General features: G+C 43.2%; 2 protein-coding genes across 2 annotated transcripts; one reads left to right on the forward strand and one right to left on the reverse strand.

The window, feature by feature from the left end:
- Nucleotides 1-260: 260 nt before the first annotated feature.
- On the reverse strand, nt 261-9387 carry LOC139405150 (lysosome-associated membrane glycoprotein 1-like). Its single transcript, XM_071147573.1, has 6 exons — nt 9040-9387; nt 4894-5093; nt 4469-4597; nt 4114-4180; nt 3447-3614; nt 261-3208 (listed from the first exon to the last, which is right to left on the reverse strand). Exons 1-6 carry the CDS (start codon nt 9095-9097, stop codon nt 3069-3071), a joined length of 762 nt encoding a protein of 253 aa, XP_071003674.1. The 5' UTR covers nt 9098-9387; the 3' UTR covers nt 261-3068.
- On the forward strand, nt 8816-20649 carry LOC139405162 (T-cell surface glycoprotein CD3 zeta chain-like). Its single transcript, XM_071147583.1, has 8 exons — nt 8816-8921; nt 9310-9415; nt 18816-18910; nt 19381-19425; nt 19524-19577; nt 19696-19731; nt 19874-19933; nt 20274-20649. The coding sequence occupies exons 2-8, from the start codon at nt 9364-9366 to the stop codon at nt 20355-20357; spliced, it is 426 nt and encodes a 141-aa protein (XP_071003684.1). The 5' UTR covers nt 8816-8921; nt 9310-9363; the 3' UTR covers nt 20358-20649.
- The last annotated feature ends 104 nt before the right edge of the window (nt 20650-20753 follow it).

Genomic DNA, 20753 nt, shown 5'->3' on the forward strand with positions numbered 1-20753 from the left:
GTGGCTGAGGTGCACCCATGACCAGCTCGGAAACCAGATTGCACAGCGGAGAAGGTACGGTGGGATTGGAAATGGTCGGTGATGTTTGTTAACTTGGATTTCAAAGACCTTAGAAATGTGACCCCCCCCAATCTATATTATAATTACGGCCCTGCTTTGTTCTCCAAGCATTGCGATCGGTTCCCAAATACAAGTCCTCTAGAATAGAGCGAAAGGTGTTGGCAAACGCCAGACCGACAAATTAAGACAGAGCTCATTCCTTCAGCTTATTTTTTTATTTTATTGACCACTACACTTAAGAAAACAATTAAAACATTCTTAAAGCCATATTCAATCACTACCTATGGATGTTAACACTTCTAGAAGAGGGGTGGAATAAAAATGCAGTTTCATTACTCCAAATAATGCATCCTCTGATCTTTCAACAGGCAAGGCAAGATCTCAGAACGCCAAATATCTTTATAACTAAACCAAGATAGACCACAGCCATTTATACATCTGGTGAAATATGGCTCATTGTTCTATGGTAACGCCGTGTAGAGACAAAAGGCTATGACTAATGACACCCAACTAAGATATGCACTACATGGGGAATAGGGTGTCATTTGAGACAGATTAGAGTGTGTGCAAATCTAGAACATTAGCATAGATCCCATCCTTCTTGTAAGTGGGGAGGCACAGATTCCATTTGGCTTAACATTATTTTGGGGTGGAGAAATTATGTCCTCCCTAAAATGTTGCTGTTCTTTTGGCAGTAACTCCAACAGAACAATTTAAACTATAATATCTGGAATTGTAACTTGAGAAAACCACCTAATAAATGTGACTATTCACTAAAAAGTGTCCCAAGTTACACAGGTGCATTTTGAGTTAGTGTTCAGCCATTTGTAAGCACCATAAAATTAAACTGTAACAACCCTCCCCTTAGTGTATCACTGGACGTACCATCAGTATACCCCCCCAGAAAAGAAAACAATCACCCCGTTTTAAAGCCAATTTATGCTTAGTCTGTTCGTATCCTCCATACGAGGAGAACCAATTGCGGAGCCTCGAGGCATGCAGAGGCCAAATCAAGCACATGCCTCTCAAAATGTTGTAATAAATGGGGAGGACTCCGTATAGCGTGTCACTTCCTTAACAGCTCTGCTTTGCTTCAGGAAGCACAACAAGTATGAATGTCCTGACTTCTGCCGAGGCCGTATCACCGTAAATGCTGCACAGCCAAAGCAGATGTCGGATTGACCATGAAGCGCCGTTTAATACATTTACCTATAAGCAGTGGTATGCAGACCTCAACTGCTTCACCATCAAATGACCTTTACCCTTGTTCCTCAACCCAGTCCAAGAGGAACACAAGAAGGTGCACAAAAAAAATGTCCAACTAGGGGACCCCTAAGAAATGGATGAAGAAACACCATTCTGAAAACTGCCGCTGGTACCTAGCTTAGCCCCTAACCACAGATCTAGGATCAGATTTCCCAGCCCCAAATCATAGCCTTAAACATTAGGTGGATGCAAAAATATCTGACCCTCAAACTCAGGTTAGGGGAGACTTGCATCAACTCCATATTATATTCAGAATTAAAAAATTAATTATGTTTAATGATGTTGAAAACCTTAAGCAACAAGTTTGGTTGGAGCAACCAGCGACAGTCATAATATTCCCTTTACACAGGAGTAACAACGGCCTCCTATTACGTTGTGACTGACAAAATGGCCACCAACCAAAACAGAGAAGTAGCCATTAAAAGGCAACAGCAATGGTTGTACACAAACAATCCCTCAGAAATCCTGTTATTAAACACCAGTAAATGTAATGCATGATATGAAACCCTAGGCTACAAATAGCAGAGTGTGGATTATTATTCAGCATATGGTTATATGAGAACTCCACCCCACCCCCCGCCATGTTGAGTGATGGTGTCTCTCAAGTAGAGGTCTTCATGGGTCCAAAAAGCTGGACCTGTTCCAAAATAGACCTGGGCTTTCCCTACTCGAACCCGATATGTATAAATACATTTTTTGAATTTAGTCAGAGACGCATTCCGAACGAACTCAGAGACAGCTAGACCCGTTCCGTATAGACCTGGTCAGATCCAGCCCCGATCCGAGTGAGGGAAGCAACAGAAAACACTTTTTTAAAGCTGATAAAACGCGTGAGGGAGGTGCCGCTCCAGCAGGTGGGGGAGGGGCCGTACTGAGCGAGTGAGGGAGAGATGACAGCAACCAACCAATAGCTGCCATAGCTAAATTATTTATCAAATATGATTACGTAGTACCGGGCTTGACTGTATCAAACCGGGAGAAGCTAATTAAGCTAGCTGATATTAGCGAGCTAGGCTAACTGAGGCTGCAGTGCTTACGCTTTCTCATCCTACACTTACAACTCCAGACTATTGTCGTTGTAGCCCATCCCTCTCCTTTAACTTGTAATTATATTTATTAGATATCTCCTAACTTTTGCCACACAGGAAGGCTCTATGACTAGCCTATTGTAGCTTTGTTAACTTATGATTGGCCAACAACAACAACAACAAACGCCACTCTCGTGGCAGTAGCATAAAGAGCAGCAGCATAAATTACTACATTTCTCTCTACTGTAGCAGTCGCGTTTGGATCTGTACGGGCTCTTCCGGACAAGTAAATTAAAGTTACATGTAGGCCTACCCGTGATAATCTGTTCAGATTCAACCCGTGACATTATTTCGAATTCTGGATCAGGTCTCGAGTATAGGTGGATCCATGAAAAGCTCTACTGTCAAGAGTGTTTCGTTATGTAAATACAAATCTCAGCAGATTCCCACTTTTTTTTTTGTTCATACAAAGGAGTAGTTCAGTCCTGAAAGTGCATGTCAACCCCATGGATACCCAACGCGGGGCTAGTGAGAGTTCAGAGGGGAGGATGGGGCAGCAAGGATTCTAAGATGAGACCAACTGAATTGGGGAAAGTTCAGTTTAAGGGTCGCAGTGAGGTTCAGTCAATCCAGGTGATGGTTAGTAGCTGGAGGGTGAGATGGTGCGGGCTTGCGCTCTCTGGCTCTTGGGGGGTCAGTTGATAGGAAGTGATTTTAGATGGTCTGATAGCCAGCGTGGCTCCTCTTCCTGCCGATGAGGTAGGCCACGAGAACGACGAGGACCAGGCCAGCCAGCGCAGCGCCCACGATGATGGGGATCAACATGTCATCCTCATCCAGCTGACACTCCTCCGCTGGCGAGGGAGAGAGACAGTGAGAGAGCGGGAATTATAGACACCGAAGAGCAGGCGAGGGAACGTGGAGAAAAACAAGAAATCAATAAATAAATGTGATGGAATGATAATCACCAGAATGTATTATTCCAATCTCAGTAATGTTGATAACAATCCCCTCCTGAAACATTAACACATTGAATGGTAACCCACAGTCCCATACTGAAATAGTACCACATGAAGTGGTAACCCACAGTACCTGCTCCAAACTGGTCCCCTTTGAGGCCGAAGGGCTGCACCTGCAGCTGGAAGGTGTTGAGAGAGAAGTTGACAGTCACAGCCAGAGTCTGCTCCTCACGACACATGTAACTACGCCCCAGGGTACCACGCAGGTAGTCCAGACTACGGTTACCGGCTGAGAAGGGCACTGGAGGGACGACAGGGAGAGTGAGATATAATGGTGGGAAGGAGGGAGAGGGGTTATGGGTGGGGTAAGAAAGGGAAGATCGAGGGAAAGGAAAGGGGGATACCTAGTCAGTTGTACAACTGAATGCATTCAACTGAAATAAGTCTTCTGCATTTAACCCAACCCCTATGAATCAGAGGTGCCTTAAATTGACATCCACGTTATCGGCACCTGGGGAAGAGTGGGTTAACTGACTTGCTCAGGGGCAGAACCACAGATTTTTACCTTGTCAGCTCGGGGGGGGGGGGGGGGGGGGGGGGGGGGATGGTTGGGATGTGAAACAGGATATAGAAAGGATGGAGAAAGATATTACAGTAATGATGGAGATGGAAGAGTGTGGCAAATGAGGATTATAAAGGGGTTTCAACACTGCAGATTGGGGTTGTATGAGGATAGACAGTAGATTCATTATATGCATGCACTATTCACTAGATCAGGTGATTGTTGGATCCAGACTCACCATGCATGTCCGGCCAGGCTGCCAACAGGGTCACTCCACTGAGGTGGTACTTACTGGACGTGGCATTCTGCAGACACAAGAGAACCAGTGACGCCACACAGTATCTACGCCACACACAGGACTGGAACAATAGTTCACGAGTGCCTGTCCTCAGCTTGTTCATGAGGCTCCATCTTGTGGCAGTCAGGTGTTAGTGCCAAAAGCCTTCTACTACTGATACAGAAGAAAACCTTACTGCATGTACTAATGTATTAATGGATGCAAGAAGAAATGAAGATAAAGAGCAAGAGAGAGCACTAAGTGACAGACACAGAACAGTAAAGAGAAACAAAAAATGTCAAACAAGAGTTCTGACCAGGGAGAAGACGAGGGTGAGACTGGTTGCCCTCTCGTCAGCCTTCAGCAGTAGGGTGGCGCTGTCCAAGTCACATGACCCTGAGCTCTTAGTCAGGTTGGGCTGCAGGTTCACCACCTCTAGCACAGTCTGCACACACACAGGACAACAAGACACAGGGCAGTGTGTGGACATGTTTAACTATAATTGTAGGGACCAGAAGTCTCCACAAAAATAGTGAACAAACATTTGACCAACTGGGGACATTTCCTGGTCCACACAAAGGAAAAAAGGCTATTCCTAGGGGGTTTAGGGTTAAAAGGTTCAGTTTAGAGGTTAAGAAAAATAGGATTTTGAATGGGAATTAATTGTGTCCCCCCCACAAGGTTAGTTAAAAACTGTCTGAGAGGTGCTGGGCTTCAAAGTATGTGCAAGTCTGTGTGTACCTTATTGAGAGAGGCAGAGCTGAAGCTGACATTGAGCTGCAGTCCCATGCGGGCCATCAGACAGGCGGTCCCATTGCCGTTGGTTACAGTGTAGTTGCCTCTCTCGGGCCGAGCCGGGGGTGCAGGAGGCGGAGCCGTGGTTTGAGGGGCAGCAGTGGGCGGGGCGTCAGTGGCAGCAAAGCTCTGATGCAACGTGACCGCTGTAGTGACGTAACAAGACAACCACAGATGGATAGACACAGACACAGCACTGTTCGATCCTTAGCTGGAGGCTGGTAAAGTCTCCTCAATAGTCTTTAAGAGGCCTCCTCTCCTCACCTCCTTTCCTGGATCTGCACAGACGTGAAAGAAGTTGACAAGCTACCTCTGTATGCATTCACCACCATAATGTTGCTTTCACCCATCATGTGGGGTAGATAAGATATTAGATAAGTGCAGATGAAGGAGAAGAGCTGAAGAGCCATTTGAGACTATAGCGATGCAACCACTGCGTAGGTCAGTAACTTTGGAGTAATGTTATGGCCAAATCCTTTTATGTGGTGGCAGACTGGGTTGTGCCAACAACAACAAAACCTGCTGACTCCATTGATGTGGCTGTCCACATAAATTCCAAAAGCTTTAGTGGGTCACACCACAAAATAACCATTGGAATGAAGAAGCAGGTCTGCAACTTGGCTCATTTCTACAATACTAGTCTCCTCGGCAGCCACGTGGGACGTCACTACTGGTGTCAATTACATCGTCTTCAGCTGATGTCGGTCTTACCGGTCTGTGCAGATTAAAAAATACTAGTGAGTGCCTTGCTTTGACGAAACAACGGTGGTAGACAGCCTACAAGGAGGTCAGAGACTTGGCAGTGTGGTGCCAGGACAACAACCCTCTCCCTGATCGTGGACTACAGGTGAAAGAGGGGACAGCACGCCCATCCATGGGGCTGTAGTGGAGCGGGTCGAGAGTTTCCCTGGCATCCACATCACTAAGGACTTAGCATGCTCCACACACACCCAGACAGTCGTAAAGAGAGCATGACGGCTTCTTATCCCTCTCAGGAGGCTGACAAGATTTGTTATGAGCCCTCGGATCCTCAAAAAGTTATACAGCTGCACCATCGAGAGCATCTTGACTGGCTTCATCACCGCTTGGTATGGTGAATGCACCGCCCTCAACTGCATAATGCTGCAGAGGGTGGTGCGGACAGCCAAGTACATCACTAGGGGTCGATCTCCCTGCCATCCAGGACCTCTATATCAGGGGGTGTCAGAGGAAGGCCCGAAAAATTTACAAGACTCCAGCCACCTAAGCCAAAGACTTCACTTTGCTACTGTCTGGCAAACGGTACCGGAGCATCAGCTCTCAGACCAACAGGCTCAGAGACAGCTTCTATCCCCAAGCCATAAGACCGCTAAATAGTTAATTAAAATGGTAACCTACACTATCTGACCCTTTCTTGCACTGGCTCTATGCACACTCACACAATATTATAATAAATGCCATTTAGCAGACGCTTTTATCCAAAGCAACACTACAAAAAAATAAAACACACATCTATATTTAACTAGGCAAGTCAGTTAAGAACGAATTCTTATTTACAATGACGGACTACTTGCAGGCGTGCATACATTTTATGGATGGGTACTTCCGGGAATCGAACCCACTAACCTTGCGTCGCAAAACGCCATTCTCTACAAAATGAGCTACAGAGGACCACACACACACATACATAAAAAACATCCATACCGACAATCACTATTATACTCTTTATTTTACCACTATTCTTATTACATTTTGTTGCCTAGTCACCTTACCATGCCTTCATGTACATATCTACCTCATACCACTGCACAAAAATCTAGTACTCCCTGTATATAGCGCCATTCTTGTGTATTTTATTCCTTGTGTTAAACAAATATATTAACTTTACATTGTTGGGAAGGGCTCGTAAGCAAGCATTTCACGATAAAGTCCACACCCGTAGTAGTCGGCACGTGTGACACATATCATTTGATTTGGAACCAAGGTGTATGTATGAGGAAACCTGAAATATCAAATATTCAGCAACTCTGAGGACAATTTAAGTTGATTATACATCTTCATGATCAAACCACGGCGTTTTAACAGCCTTCGTCAGGGTTTGTCACACTCAGTTCCCCTGTATCATCGATCTGTTTACACCTTCTGCTCGCTCATCTGTTCAACTATCACACGCCCTGATATCTTGACATTAGCTACATTTAGGCCCAGTTTGTCCTACAAAAGAGAATATTACAAAGAAAGGCTGTGCAAATGTGATCGATATCTAATAGCTTGCCTTGGTCTAGCCCAAAGGCCAGCAGATGGTGCTATGGAGTCATTTCATCTTAACGCCCAAAGGGAATCCATGCAACTGGCTATACACTCGTATCCCTTCAAATCAAATGTTTTTGGTCACATATATAGCAGATGTTATTGCGGGTGTAGCAAAATGCTTGTGGACCGGTTCGTGCATAAAACATTCTCCATTCAGGCTGCAAAGGCATCGATTTCCTCCTTAACTTGATTTAATGGCAAGAAGGTGGGGTGGGGGATATGCATACTTTCTTATGAAACACCATTTTCCACCACTATGCTATGGTGGCTAATACTACTTCCTGACATTGCATACAGTGTTCAGACCAAGGGTAACCGAACGTAGAAAGCGTAAAAAACGCCTGAGCTAAGTTGAATTAGCTGTATTCCTGAAAACCGGATGCATCCGGTTGTTGGCAACTCTGCTAACAGCAGACTGATATACTAAACAATTGACGTATCAATTCATTCTTTTCAATTTAAGCTTTTATTTAAAATTCTCATTACAAAAAGAAGGCTCAGTTTATGGGGTATTCAAGTCAGACTGGTGCAGATTTCACCCTAAGGCAACAATCAATAGAGGATCCCTTCCAGTACTGTCCATCGGTGGCTTGTTTTTGGAGTCAGGTCCAGAAATGGTTATTATGCCATATTATCAGGGTCAGTTATACCTGTTATATTGTATTACGGGGGAGTTGAAGGACCACAGGCCGTCAATAGGAAATATCATTGTGCTCTCGGGTAAAATGTTTATCTTCGGAGGCAATTTCAGCAGAAGTGTTGCAGATGGGGAGGTTCAAGTCCCCCGTGAGACACCATGGGAGAATGGAGGGATGTATTGGGAGAGGACATGGTAGAATTATGATTAATTGGGAAAGATTAGTTGATCTGTGGAAGTCTGAAGAGTGGAATTGATGTGTTGGTATAATTATATACACAAAATGTACAGTGTAAAATGTTTGAAGTCCTCCAATTAGAGGTGAGGGTGGGATCATTGTGTGTCGCCATTTATGTTTTGGTTTCATGCTGTGTGCTGGTCGTGATGGATGCACTCGCTTCCATGCCCGCCCAGGCATCAGGCGGGGATTGACTGGTTTTTCCCACTCTTGGAAAATCCCTTCGGCTAATCTAACATGGTGGTGAAAAAGGGTGTTCCATAAATAAAGCAGGCATACTTTCATTATTATTTTTTTTCCACCTTCGACATTAAATCAAGTTGAGGAACTCAACACATTTGCAGCCTGGATGGAAAATGTTTTATGTATGAACCCATCAATAAGCCAGCTGCATGGATTCCCTTTGAACGGTCAAATGAAACGACCCAATAGCACCATCTGCTGGTTGGTTTGGTTAAGCCTTGGGCTACTCAGTACGTGACCACCAGCTTTTATCCCAAAGCTAAAAAGGTTACTTGCCAAGAAACAAGCAGCGAGTAAACAAAACAAATGAGTGCAATGTCATCAATAAATGAAAAAAACATAGCCTGTTGTTTTTAACACTAGACACAGCGCTTTTGATATCACGTGAGGGTCCCATTGCACAACAGCCCACCTACACCTCTTGACCTACCGATCGAGCTGTCAACCAGCCACTAAGCAAGAAAAACAACTCTGTCTGGTCTCGCATCGACCTGTAATACATAATCGAAGGCAGAAATGCAAGTCATCTGGAAAACGTAGAACCATGTTTAACCATCATGCAAGGTAAATAACCATCATGCAAGGTAAAAATAGGTTGAATACCGAATTATGGTGTATGAGCCACCATTTCTATATGTATGGTGTTGTATTTACTGCGTCCATCCAGCACCAACATACTCACCTAAAAGCGCGATGAATGCAATGGACAAAGGTTGCTTGCGGCTATGTTGTTGTGTCATATTTTTGTTAAGTTGTTTGCCAAGGCAAGGGGCGAATCACAACATGCACACGGTCCAGCGACAGGAACGAAGGGCAGTAAGCGAGCTTTACTTGCAACAACGTAAGCTCACGGCTTGTGCTCTCTCTGCTGCCGCAAGCTAGAATCCTCACGAAACAAATCTTCAGAAATGTGCCCTTTTCCTTCAGTGTTGTTTTCTCTTTTTTGGTTTAGTTGGCGCTGATTAAATTGGTCTTCGTTGAGTGTCTGGATCGTCACATACCACGGATGATTCCTGCACCAGGAAGAAACGACAACGGTCATGTGATCAAGAGTTTAAGTACCGCCCAGAATAATCACATGAGTGGGGATTCGTTGACGTTGAACAGCTGTGGGGCTACAGATAACAGCATATTAACATTCATTATGAACTGGGTGGTTCGAGCACTGAATACCGATTGGCTGACAGCCATACCCGTATACCACGGGTATGGAAAAACATTTATTTTTTACTGCTCTAATTACGTTGGTAACCAGTTTATAATAGAAATAAGGCACCTCGGGGGTTTGTGGTATATGGCCAATATACCACGGCTAAGGGCTGTATCCAGGCACTGGATAAGAACATCCCTTAGCCGTGGTATATTGGCCATATACCACACCCCCTTGTGACTTATTGCTTAACTGTACTTTTTGTGATGAGCATCCAGAAACAGTTTTGCATTGATTTTAACATTTCCTACATGTAAAGAGATTATTGAAAGATTAGTGTACGTTTATTATTGATAAATATTATTGGTGACTTTTGTTTATTATGGGAGAATGTGCTGCTGGGTTAAAGGATAAAGAAAAACAATTTTACATCCAAAATGTAATTGTGCTAATGGGATAATTTCATATTCATACATGTAAATTCACTAATAATTCACCGTTTTTTTTATTGGGAGTTCGAGCAGTACATTATGATCATTCTACATTCTTTAAATAAGAAAGCTGTAAAAACAGTCAATACATGTGTCTTAAAGGGATACTTCAGGATCAGCCCTTTATCTACTGACCCAGAGTCAGATGAAGCCCTTTATCTACTGACCCAGAGTCAGATGAAGCCCTTTATCTACTTCCCCAGAGTCAGATGAAGCCCTTTATCTACTGACCCAGAGTCAGATGAAGCCCTTTATCTACTGACCCAGAGTCAGATGAAGCCTTTTATCTACTGACCCAGAGTCAGATGAACTCATGGATACCATGTTTATTTCTCTGCATCCAGTATGAAGGAAGTTAGAGGTAAACAATGTGAACCAATGCTTACTAGCGTTAGCACAATGACTCGAAGTCTATGGTATCTACTATATATATTTAAGTCTATGGTATCTACTATATATATTTATATATAGTAGATACCATAGACTTTGAGTCATTGTGCTAATGCTAGTATATATATATATATATATATATATATATATATATATATATATATATATATTTACAGTTTATGTCGGAAGTTTACATACACTTAGGTTGGAGTAATTCAAACTTGTTCTTCAACCACTCCACAAATTTCTTGCTAACAAACTATAGTTTTGGCAAGTCGGTTAGGAGATCTATTTTGTGCATGACACAAGTAATTCTTCCAACAATTGTTTACAGACAGATTATTTCACTTATAATTCGCTGCATCACAATTCCAGTGGGTCAAAAGTTTACATACACTAAGTTGACTGTGCTTTTAAACAGCTTGGAAAATTCCAGAAAATTTTGGCATGAATTTAGAAGGTTCTGATAGGCTAATTTACATCATTTGAGTCCGTGGAGGTGTACCTGTGGATGTATTTCGAGGTCGACCTTCAAACTCAGTGCCTCTTGTCTTGACCTCATGGGAAAATCAAAAGAAATCAGACAAGACCTCAGAAAAATATTGGAGACCTCCACAAGTCTGTATCATCCTTGGGAGCAATTTCCAAATGCCTGAAGGTACCATGTTCATCTGTACAAACAATAGTACTCAAGTATGAACACCATGGGACCACGCAGCCGTTATACCGCTCAGGAAGGAGACGCGTTCTGTCTCCTAGAGATGAACGTACTTTGATGTGAAAAGTGCAAATCAATCCCAGAACAACAGCAAAGGACCTTGTGAAGATGCTGGAGGAAACAGGTACAAAAGTATCTACAGTGGGGCAAATAAGTATTTAGTCAGCCACCAATTGTTCATGTTCTCTCACTTAAAAAGATGAGAGAGGCCTGTAATTTTCATCATAGGTACACTTCAACTATGACAGACAAAATTAGAATGTTTCATCTTCAATGCCCTTGCTGATGGAAGGAGTTTTTCACTCAAAATCTCACGATACATGGCCCCATTCATTCTTTCCTTTACACGGATCAGTCGTCCTGGTCCCTTTACAGAAAAACAGCCCCAAAGCATGATGTTTACACCCCCATGCTTCACAGTAGGTATGGTGTTCTTTGGATGCAACTCAGCATTCTTTGTCCTCCAAACACGACAAGTTGATTTTTTACCAAAAAGTTATATTTTGGTTTCCTCTGATCATATGACATTCTCCCAATCTTCTTCTGGATCATCCAAATGCTCTCTAGCAAACTTCAGACGGGCCTGGACATGTACTGGCTTAAGCAGGAGGACACGTCTGGCACTGCAGGATTTGAGTCCCTGGCGGCGTAGTGTGTTACTGATGGTAGGCTTTGTTACTTTGGTCCCAGCTCTCTGCAGGTCATTTACTAGGTCCCCCCGTGTGGTTCTGGGATTTTTGCTCACCGTTCTTGTGATCATTGTGACCCCACGGGGTGAAATCTTGCGTGGAGCCCCAGATCAAGGGAGATTATCAGTGGTCTTGTATGTCTTCCATTTCCTAATAATTGCTCCCACAGTTGATTTCTTCAAACCAAGCTGCTTACCTATTACAATTTTGTTTCTGGTGTCCTTTGACAGCTCTTTGGTCTTGGCCATAGTGGAGTTTGGAGTGTGACTGTTTGAGGTTGTGGACAGGTGTCTTTTATACTGATAACAAGTTCAAACAGGTGCCATTAATACAGGTAACGAGTGGAGGACAGAGGAGCCTCTTAAAGAAGAAGTTACAGGTCTGTGAGAGCCAGAAATCTTGCTTGTTTGTAGGTGACCAAATACTTATTTTCCACCATAATTTGCAAATAAATTCATTAAAAATCCTACAATGTGATTTTCTGGATTTTTTGTTCTCATTTTGTCTGTCATAGCTGAAGTGTACCTATGATGAAAATTACAGTGCTCTCTTATCTTTTTAAGTGGGAGAACTTGCACAATTGGTGGCTGACTAAATACTTTTTCGCCCCACTGTATATCCACAATAAAACGAGTCCTATATAGACATAACCCAAAAGGCCGCTCAGCAAGGAAGAAGCCACTGCTCCAAAACCATCATAAAAAAGCCAGACTATGGTTTGCAACTGCACATGGGGACAAATATCGTACTTTTTGGAGAAATGTCCTCTGGTCTGATGAAACAAAAATAGAACTGTTTGGCCATAATGACCATCGTTATGTTTGGAGGAAAAAGGGGGAGGCTTGCAAGCCGAAGAATACCATCCCAACCCTGAAACAAGGGGGTGGTAGCATCATGTTGTGGGGGTGCTTTGCTGCAGGAGGGACTGGTGCCCTTCACAAAATACATTGCATCATGAGGGAGGAAAATTATCAGGATATATTGATGCAACGTCTCAAGACATCAGTCAGGAAATTAAAGCTTGGTCGCAAATGGGTCTTCCAAATGGACAATGACCCCAAACATACTTCCAAAGAAAATGAATGGGCCAAACTGAAAAAGCGTGTGCGAGCAAGGAGGCCTACAAACCTGATTCAGTTACACCAGCTCTGTCAGGAGGAATGGGCCAAAATTCACCCAACTTGAGGAAGGCTACCCAAAACGTTTGACTCAAGTTAAACAATTTAAAGGCAATGCTACCAAATACTAATTGAGTGTATGTAAACTTCTGACCAACTGGGAATGTGATGAAATAAATAAAAGCTGAAATAAATCATTCTCTCTACTATTATTCTGACATTTCACATTCTTAAAATAAAGTGGTGATCCCAACTGACCTAAAACAGGGAATTGTTACGAGGATTAAATGTCAGGAATTGTGAAAAACTGAGTTTAATGGTATTTGGCTAAGGTGTATGTAAACTTCCGACTTCAACTGTATATATATATATATATATATATATATATATATATATATATATATATATATATATATATATATATATATTAAGATAACAGCTGTGGAGTTACAGTACAGTTTAATACAATGTTGCACTGAAGATTACCAGTGGCACATTCTGTATTAGGTATTTTGGTCGAGGAAGTAGCCTCGTTGTAATAACAATGATACAGTTTTCTCGATATACAAAAAGTAAAGAACAAATAACATCTTATTCGTTTTGAAAGCAGGTGTATGCCCAGGTCTGCTTCATCTCTCTCTCTCCCTCTCTCTTCACTATATTCATGTCACATTTGAAGAGCATTTTCCCTCATCATTCAGACCAGTAGCAATCCACCTTCCATCATCAGATGATGCCAGGGGGCATTTCACACAGGGATGTCAAAAGGCTTTCTCGTCCCCATGCTATTTACCCCCTTCTTCACCTTAATTAAGCCTATTGACGAGTCCACAAACCTCCATTCTGGTCAATAATATATAAAACCAGGGATGAGGAAATACTGAAATACTCTGGTCATACACAGGATAGGACAGCTTGGCCTACCAGAGTCCAAGGTCAAGATGAAGTTGTCTTGTGGTAATGAGGCATTTCACAAGGGCATCATTACACCACAGCCACCATAACATATAGGCAACTTGGAAACTGAGAAATGTCCGACTTGGAAACTCATTGTAGAAAGATGAGCTCCAGATGAGTAAAGATGCATTTAACTGCTAAGATAATGTCACCTGTTGATATCAATGGTACACCCTAGAGAGTGCAAGTTATTCTGAAGCATAGCTTTGAAACGTGATGATAATTTGATATCCTTGCTCACTGTCCACAATACTGGAGCTGGCACTTTGCCGTGGTGGGGGAGATTACGCGTCTTTTTGACGTGACCTGTGGGCTGTAACAACATGAGCCAAATCTAGGCTCCTGCAGGTCTAACCATCAGGTTGTGCCAATAAGCACAGTAATGCTTACATTATTATTTACTATTGCTGGAGGAAGCATACAGTTTCTTTAGAAAATGACTCATGACACCGTAAAAGAGCACAGACCATGGCCTTTGAACTAATGTCATTTCTCTTCTCTGATTTTTAGATTCATAGACAGTCTGTTGTTAAAGCATGACAACGGTAACAAATAGAGAGACAGCCTAGTGAACCTACACTCTGGATGAACAAATCCTAAGAGATAAGGGGATAGATACATTTACATTTTAGTCTTTTATTAGACTCTCTTATCTAGAGCAATTTACAGGCGCAATTAGGGTTAAGTGCCTTACTCAAGAGCACAGACAGATTTTTTTCACCTAGTTGGCTGCAGGATTCAATCCAGCAACCTTTCAGTTATTGGCTCAACGCTCTTAACCGCTAGGCTACCTGTCAGAGAATGATGGTTTGAGCAAGGAAGTGACATAAAGAGAAGGGAAAACCGAGAAAGACAAAGACAAGTAGATATGTTTAGGAAGGAAGAAGATGCTTAGAGAGATGGAGAGAATGATGGAAAGAGAGAGAGGGGGCAGAGATATTGGTGTCAGTGCAGCCACTTCCTGTCATCAGCGATAGAAAGAGTGTGCGAGAGAGCGAAAGAGAGAGGGAGGGAGGGCTAGAAAGAGATTAACCAAGAGAGCCCTCTAGAGCCACCACCATCGTTCACCCCAGGACAGAAAGAGAGAGATCATCACTTGTTTTCTCGGAGGGAAAGAGAGGAAAAAAGGGAGAATGACTGCTCCATGGAGGATAGGTGTTGTGGTGATGCTGAAGCTTGTGTCTTCTGCAGGTAAGTACCAATCCAGCTGTACCATGGGAGTCACGTACTAGCCATGGTGGAATGGACAGAAATGGCAATACCATCAAAACGGAGGTGTTTGACCTGAATTTAGTGTCAGGGTTAAGGTTAGGGCAAGGTTAGGGCAAGGTTAGGGCAAGGTTAGGGCAAGTTCGTTAAAGTGTCTGTTTGGTTAGAAAGTTTTGACTTCTGTACTTTTTAGTGTGGCCAGATAGTAAGATTCCTGTACTACAGTGGATTATTTTCTGTCCAACGCGCTAGATTTTTACTCTCCCACCGTCACCTCCTTCACCTAGTTTCCTACCCAGAGCACAGGTGGCTGGTGGCACCTTCATTTGGGAGGACGGGCTCATAGTAATGACTGGTACGGAATAAATAGAATCAGTGGTGTGTCTTCATGGATGCCAAGGGAAGCCAGGCTACTCCAAAAAAGTATTTCAATTCACAAGAGGCTGAATGTATCTCACCAGAGAAGGCATCCGAGCGAGCAAAACAGCGCCCCTCTGTCTCTGTACGTGTAGGCCATATATCTGATGCTGTCTGGTCTAAAATAGTACGCCCGTATCATTGAGGGCAAGGGAAGACAGCGAGCATTTGGCCTCCCTTGATAAAAAAAAGCTCACCTGTGAATGATCCTGGTGCACCAAAAAAAGTCTCAAGGGAAGCCAGTTTGTCTTCACTCCAATCACATCGCATCAAGAGCATACGTCACTAACAGAAACTCGTGTTGTGTTGTTGTCCTCCAGTAGCTAGCTAGCTACCTAAAATTGTCCCTTTCCTAAATTAGCCATGGATGGAGATAGGGATTTGGACTTGTGGTTTTACTTAATTCTCCTTACTGGCCAATGATTATAATGGCACGAACCAAGATAAAGTGAGAGGAGATGCTGTGTACAATTCAAGGCTATCTCTTCAGACAATACAATTTTCCCTCACACCTTCTTTTCTGGCTTAGCTTCCCCAGTGATTTTACCCCACACCACTACTGAATGGAATGGTATCAAACACATCAAATGCACAGTTTCCATGGTTTCCAAGTGTTTGATACCATTCCATTCACTCCATTCCATCCATTATTATGAGCAGTCCTCCCATCACCAACCTCCTGTGACACAGAGACGCTCTGCCCTGGGTATGAAAAGTGTCCTCCCCCTGGTCAGGAGAGAGAGAAGGTTCCAGGAGCTCTATTGCTCTGTGCTATCTGTTCGTGTGGGTGATTGAGTGGCTACGTTTCTACACATCTATTTTTGCGTCTGTGTAGAACATGAAAGCTTTGTTCATTTCAAAGTCACCAGAAAGACAGAGAGTCACAGACAGATGAGAGACAGTAACACCTGTTGGTGAATGAGAACTGAAGTGGAAGTGGTGAGAGATTATTCTGAGACAATGTTGCTCCTGAGTAGTGTGTGGACTCAATAGTGAATTTGTCCTTGATGCAGATGTGTAGATGATCACCAGATGGGCACAACTAAATGCCCCCCCCCCCCCCAAAAGCAGTTACACCACCAAAGGCCCAATTTGTCACGACACAGCTTCTGTAGAAACCACTGAACTACATACTGAGTTCCACAGACACAAACCACAAAGAGGGAGAGAGGGGGAGAGAGATAGAGAGAGAGCGCTGACAGGAAGACAGTTGTCTACAGGGTCGTTTTGTCTTCGATGACAGGGTGTCTGTTTCTTACTTTAGAGTACTCTCCTAAAATGTCCACCTGCGTTGGGGTATAGCCCTGCGCTCAGTACTACCCTATTCTCCCTTCTAGTTCAGTATCCATGCACCTGTTCTACTAGTTCAGTATCCATGCACCTGTTCTACATGTTCAGTATCCATGCACCTGTTCTTCTAGTTCAGTATCCATGCACCTGTTCTACTAGTTCAGTATCCATGCACCTGTTCTACTAGTTCAGTATCCATGCACCTGTTCTACTAGTTCAGTATCCATGCACCTGTTCTTCTAGTTCAGTATCCATGCACCTGTTCTACTAGTTCAGTATCCATGCACCTGTTCTACTAGTTCAGTATCCATGCACCTGTTCTTCTAGTTCAGTATCCATGCACCTGTTCTTCTAGTTCAGTGTCCATGCACCTGTTCTACTAGTTCAGTATCCATGCACCTGTTCTACTAGTTCAGTATCCATGCACCTGTTCTACTAGTTCAGTATCCATGCACCTGTTCTTCTAGTTCAGTATCCATGCACCTGTTCTTCTAGTTCAGTATCCATGCACCTGTTCTTCTAGTTCAGTATCCATGCACCTGTTCTACTTGTTCAGTATCCATGCACCTGTTCTACTAGTTCAGTATCCATGCACCTGTTCTACTAGTTCAGTATCCATGCACCTGTTCTACTAGTTCAGTATCCATGCACCTGTTCTTCTAGTTCAGTATCCATGCACCTGTTCTTCTAGTTCAGTATCCATGCACCTGTTCTACTAGTTCAGTATCCATGCACCTGTTCTTCTAGTTCAGTATCCATGCACCTGTTCTTCTAGTTCAGTATCCATGCACCTGTTCTACTAGTTCAGTATCCATGCACCTGTTCTACTAGTTCAGTATCCATGCACCTGTTCTACTAGTTCAGTATCCATGCACCTGTTCTACTAGTTCAGTATCCATGCACCTGTTCTACTAGTTCAGTATCCATGCACCTGTTCTACTAGTTCAGTATCCATGCACCTGTTCTACTTGTTCAGTATCCATGCATCTGTTCTACTAGTTCAGTATCCATGCACCTGTTCTACTAGTTCAGTATCCATGCACCTGTTCTACTAGTTCAGTATCATTGCACCTGTTCTACTAGTTCAGTATCCATGCACCTGTTCTACTAGTTCAGTATCCATGCACCTGTTCTACTAGTTCAGTATCCATGCACCTGTTCTACTAGTTCAGTATCCATGCACCTGTTCTACTAGTTCAGTATCCATGCACCTGTTCTACTAGTTCAGTATCCATGCACCTGTTCTACTAGTTCAGTATCCATGCACCTGTTCTACTAGTTCAGTATCCATGCACCTGTTCTTCTAGTTCAGTATCCTTGCACCTGTTCTACTAGTTCAGTAGCCATGCACCTGTTCTACTAGTTCAGTATCCATGCACCTGTTCTACTAGTTCAGTATCCATGCACCTGTTCTACTAGTTCAGTAGCCATGCACCTGTTCTACTAGTTCAGTATCCATGCACCTGTTCTACTAGTTCAGTAGCCATGCACCTGTTCTACTAGTTCAGTATCCATGCACCTGTTCTACTAGTTCAGTATCCATGCACCTGTTCTACTAGTTCAGTAGCCATGCACCTGTTCTACTAGTTCAGTATCCATGCACCTGTTCTACTGACTGTGTTTATTTCAGCAATAAGGCACGACGGGGTGTGGCATATGGCCAATTTACAACAGGCTAAGGGCTGTTCTTAAACACGACGCAACGCAGAGTGCTTGGATACAGCCCTTAGCCGTGGTATATTGGCCATATACCACAAACCCCTGAGGTGCCTTATTGCTGTTATAAACTGGTTACCAATGTAATTAGAGCAGTAAAAATAAATGTTTTGTCATACCCGTAGTATACAGTCGGATATATACCACGGTTGTTAGCCAATCAGCATTCAGTGCTCGAACCACCTAGTTTAGAATTATATATTTTACTCCCTTCTTCCTCTGCACTCGTCTTGTGTTTGAATGACTGACTCTGTGCTCGTCTGTGTGCCCTGTCTGTGTTTTAATGGTTCTTGGTCTTCTGTGTGACCTGCAGAGGCTTCAATGACTGAACCAGCCATCTGCTACATACTGGATGGAATCTTGCTCTTCTACTGCATCATCACCACCTTGCTCTTCGTCAGAGCCAAGGTGGGTCACAATACAGACTGTCTACCACTGGTCAGGTACTAGTTATTCAAGTGTATACAGTGGAGGTGAGTTTGTACACAGGTAATTACAGAGGCATGTTCCCCTACAATTAAATACTGTAAGAGGATGTGTTATAGATACTGTACATGGACATAGAAGAGGGTCATTATCTCTTCTGTCTCTGGTTTCCCCTCTCTCATTATCTCGCTCTCATTATCTCTCTGGTTTCCCCTTATATCTCTCTCATTATCTCTTGTCTCTGGTTTCCCCTCTCTCATTATCTCTCTGTCTCTGCTTTCCCCTCTCTCATTATCTCTCTCCCTCATCTCTCTCATTTTCTCTGTTTTTCCCTCTCTCATTATATCTCTCATTATCTCTCTCCCTCGTCTCTCTCATTATATCTATCATTATCTCTGCTTTCCCCTCTCTCATTATCGCTCTCTCTCATCTCTATCTGTCTTTGTCTGTAGTGGTGTAAGTCTTCACCTGAACCCAAAGAGGACCCCACCCATGCAGTGAGTTCCCTAAAATGTCCCATACCTTTAAAGTGTGTGTGTGTGTGATCATGGACATGACATGGTACTGACATTCTTAATATATGTTTTTTTTTAAGGAACTCCAGCCAGGTGCTAATGCTGACGACCAACAGTCTGCAGCTACTAGACGGGTGAGTGAGTGGACTATTATGGCTGGTGTGTGAGAGAGGCCTTGTTCTAATTCCGTGTACAGATATTTGTGATCCGCACAGTCTCGCTAATGTGTTTGTTTGTGGTTGTCCGTCTCAGAAGCGCAAACAGGAAGCTAGTAGCGACACATACCAGGTAAAGACTTCTCTTTATACCACAAGTTTATTAGCGTGCTGAGACGTTGCAGAACACAGAGACCCTGAACGCAGCCAGTGTTTTGGATAGGTTCATCCACTTCCACAAGCTCTTAATATTGAACTTGTATTTTGTCCTCTAGGCCCTCCAGATAAAAGATGATGGAAATGATGACTACCAGGTGATCATGTCCAAGGGGAGGGTAAGAGTCCATCAGGTCACTCACATGGAACATGACATTTAGGAAATAACTGTCCATCTCAACTATGTATCGACGTGTGACATAGAAGTTTGAAATAATCAGGGTAGTGTCTGCATAGGTTAAATACATTTGCGAGATGGAAAGATGAAATATCCACTCCTTGGAGTATGGATAGTCATCAGGGTGTCATAAAGCTGCTATCAAACTTACATGAGTAAAGGAAGACAAAACTAGGGAAACTCAAATGTGAAATGTCACCCGTCTGTAGATTAACTCTAAAGGATATTAACCTACCTACACTTTCTTCCTGTGGGTTCTCTCCTCACATGCTCGCAAAAAGAACAAGAAGGCCCAAGTCCCCCAGCCTCTCAGTGCAAAGACCCAGACCCGGGCCACTGCCCCACCACCACTACCTCCACACTGATCTGACCCAGTCAGCCCTGGGCACGGAGGCAGCAGTCGACTCCACTTGCAGCTCTGCCCTGCACTGATCCAATCTCTGAAGAGTACCTTCTAGATTATTTCCCGAGATCTATGTGCATAACAGTCTTCTACCCCTGAGCTCAACTCCCTGGCCTGTTATTGCATATTACAACTCAGCAGAAAAGTGTACATGTCTTGTCAATGTGTATTATCATGTCATTTGTTAAGTCCATCTATGGCTGTATGTGGTAATGTCAACATTATGACCGTAATAAAAGACTGGAACGTTCCAATGTTAAAACACCTGGAAAATGGTTTAATGACGTTTACAACAAAAGAGAACTGTACAGTTACAGTAAAAGATTCATCTTTATATACATATAAAAAACTAAAACAA

The sequence above is a fragment of the Oncorhynchus clarkii genome, chromosome 3 (assembly GCF_045791955.1).
Source record: "Oncorhynchus clarkii lewisi isolate Uvic-CL-2024 chromosome 3, UVic_Ocla_1.0, whole genome shotgun sequence".
Taxonomy (NCBI): domain Eukaryota; kingdom Metazoa; phylum Chordata; class Actinopteri; order Salmoniformes; family Salmonidae; genus Oncorhynchus; species Oncorhynchus clarkii.

Bases quoted from the DNA above. Each gene is read 5' to 3' on its own strand.
- LOC139405150 (XM_071147573.1), bottom strand. From the start codon at position 9,097: ATGACACAACAACATAGCCGCAAGCAACCTTTGTCCATTGCATTCATC. The intron at 5,094-9,039 runs GTGAGTATGTTG...ACGTCACTACAG, and splicing joins TGCATTCATCGCGCTTTTAG to CGGTCACGTTGCATCAGAGC. The intron at 3,615-4,113 runs GTGAGTCTGGAT...TCGTCCCTCCAG, and splicing joins AGCCTGGCCGGACATGCATG to TGCCCTTCTCAGCCGGTAAC.
- LOC139405162 (XM_071147583.1), top strand. From the start codon at position 9,364: ATGATTCCTGCACCAGGAAGAAACGACAACGGTCATGTGATCAAGAGT. The intron at 9,416-18,815 runs GTACCGCCCAGA...TGTGACCTGCAG, and splicing joins TCATGTGATCAAGAGTTTAA to AGGCTTCAATGACTGAACCA. The intron at 19,732-19,873 runs GTAAAGACTTCT...TTTGTCCTCTAG, and splicing joins CTAGTAGCGACACATACCAG to GCCCTCCAGATAAAAGATGA.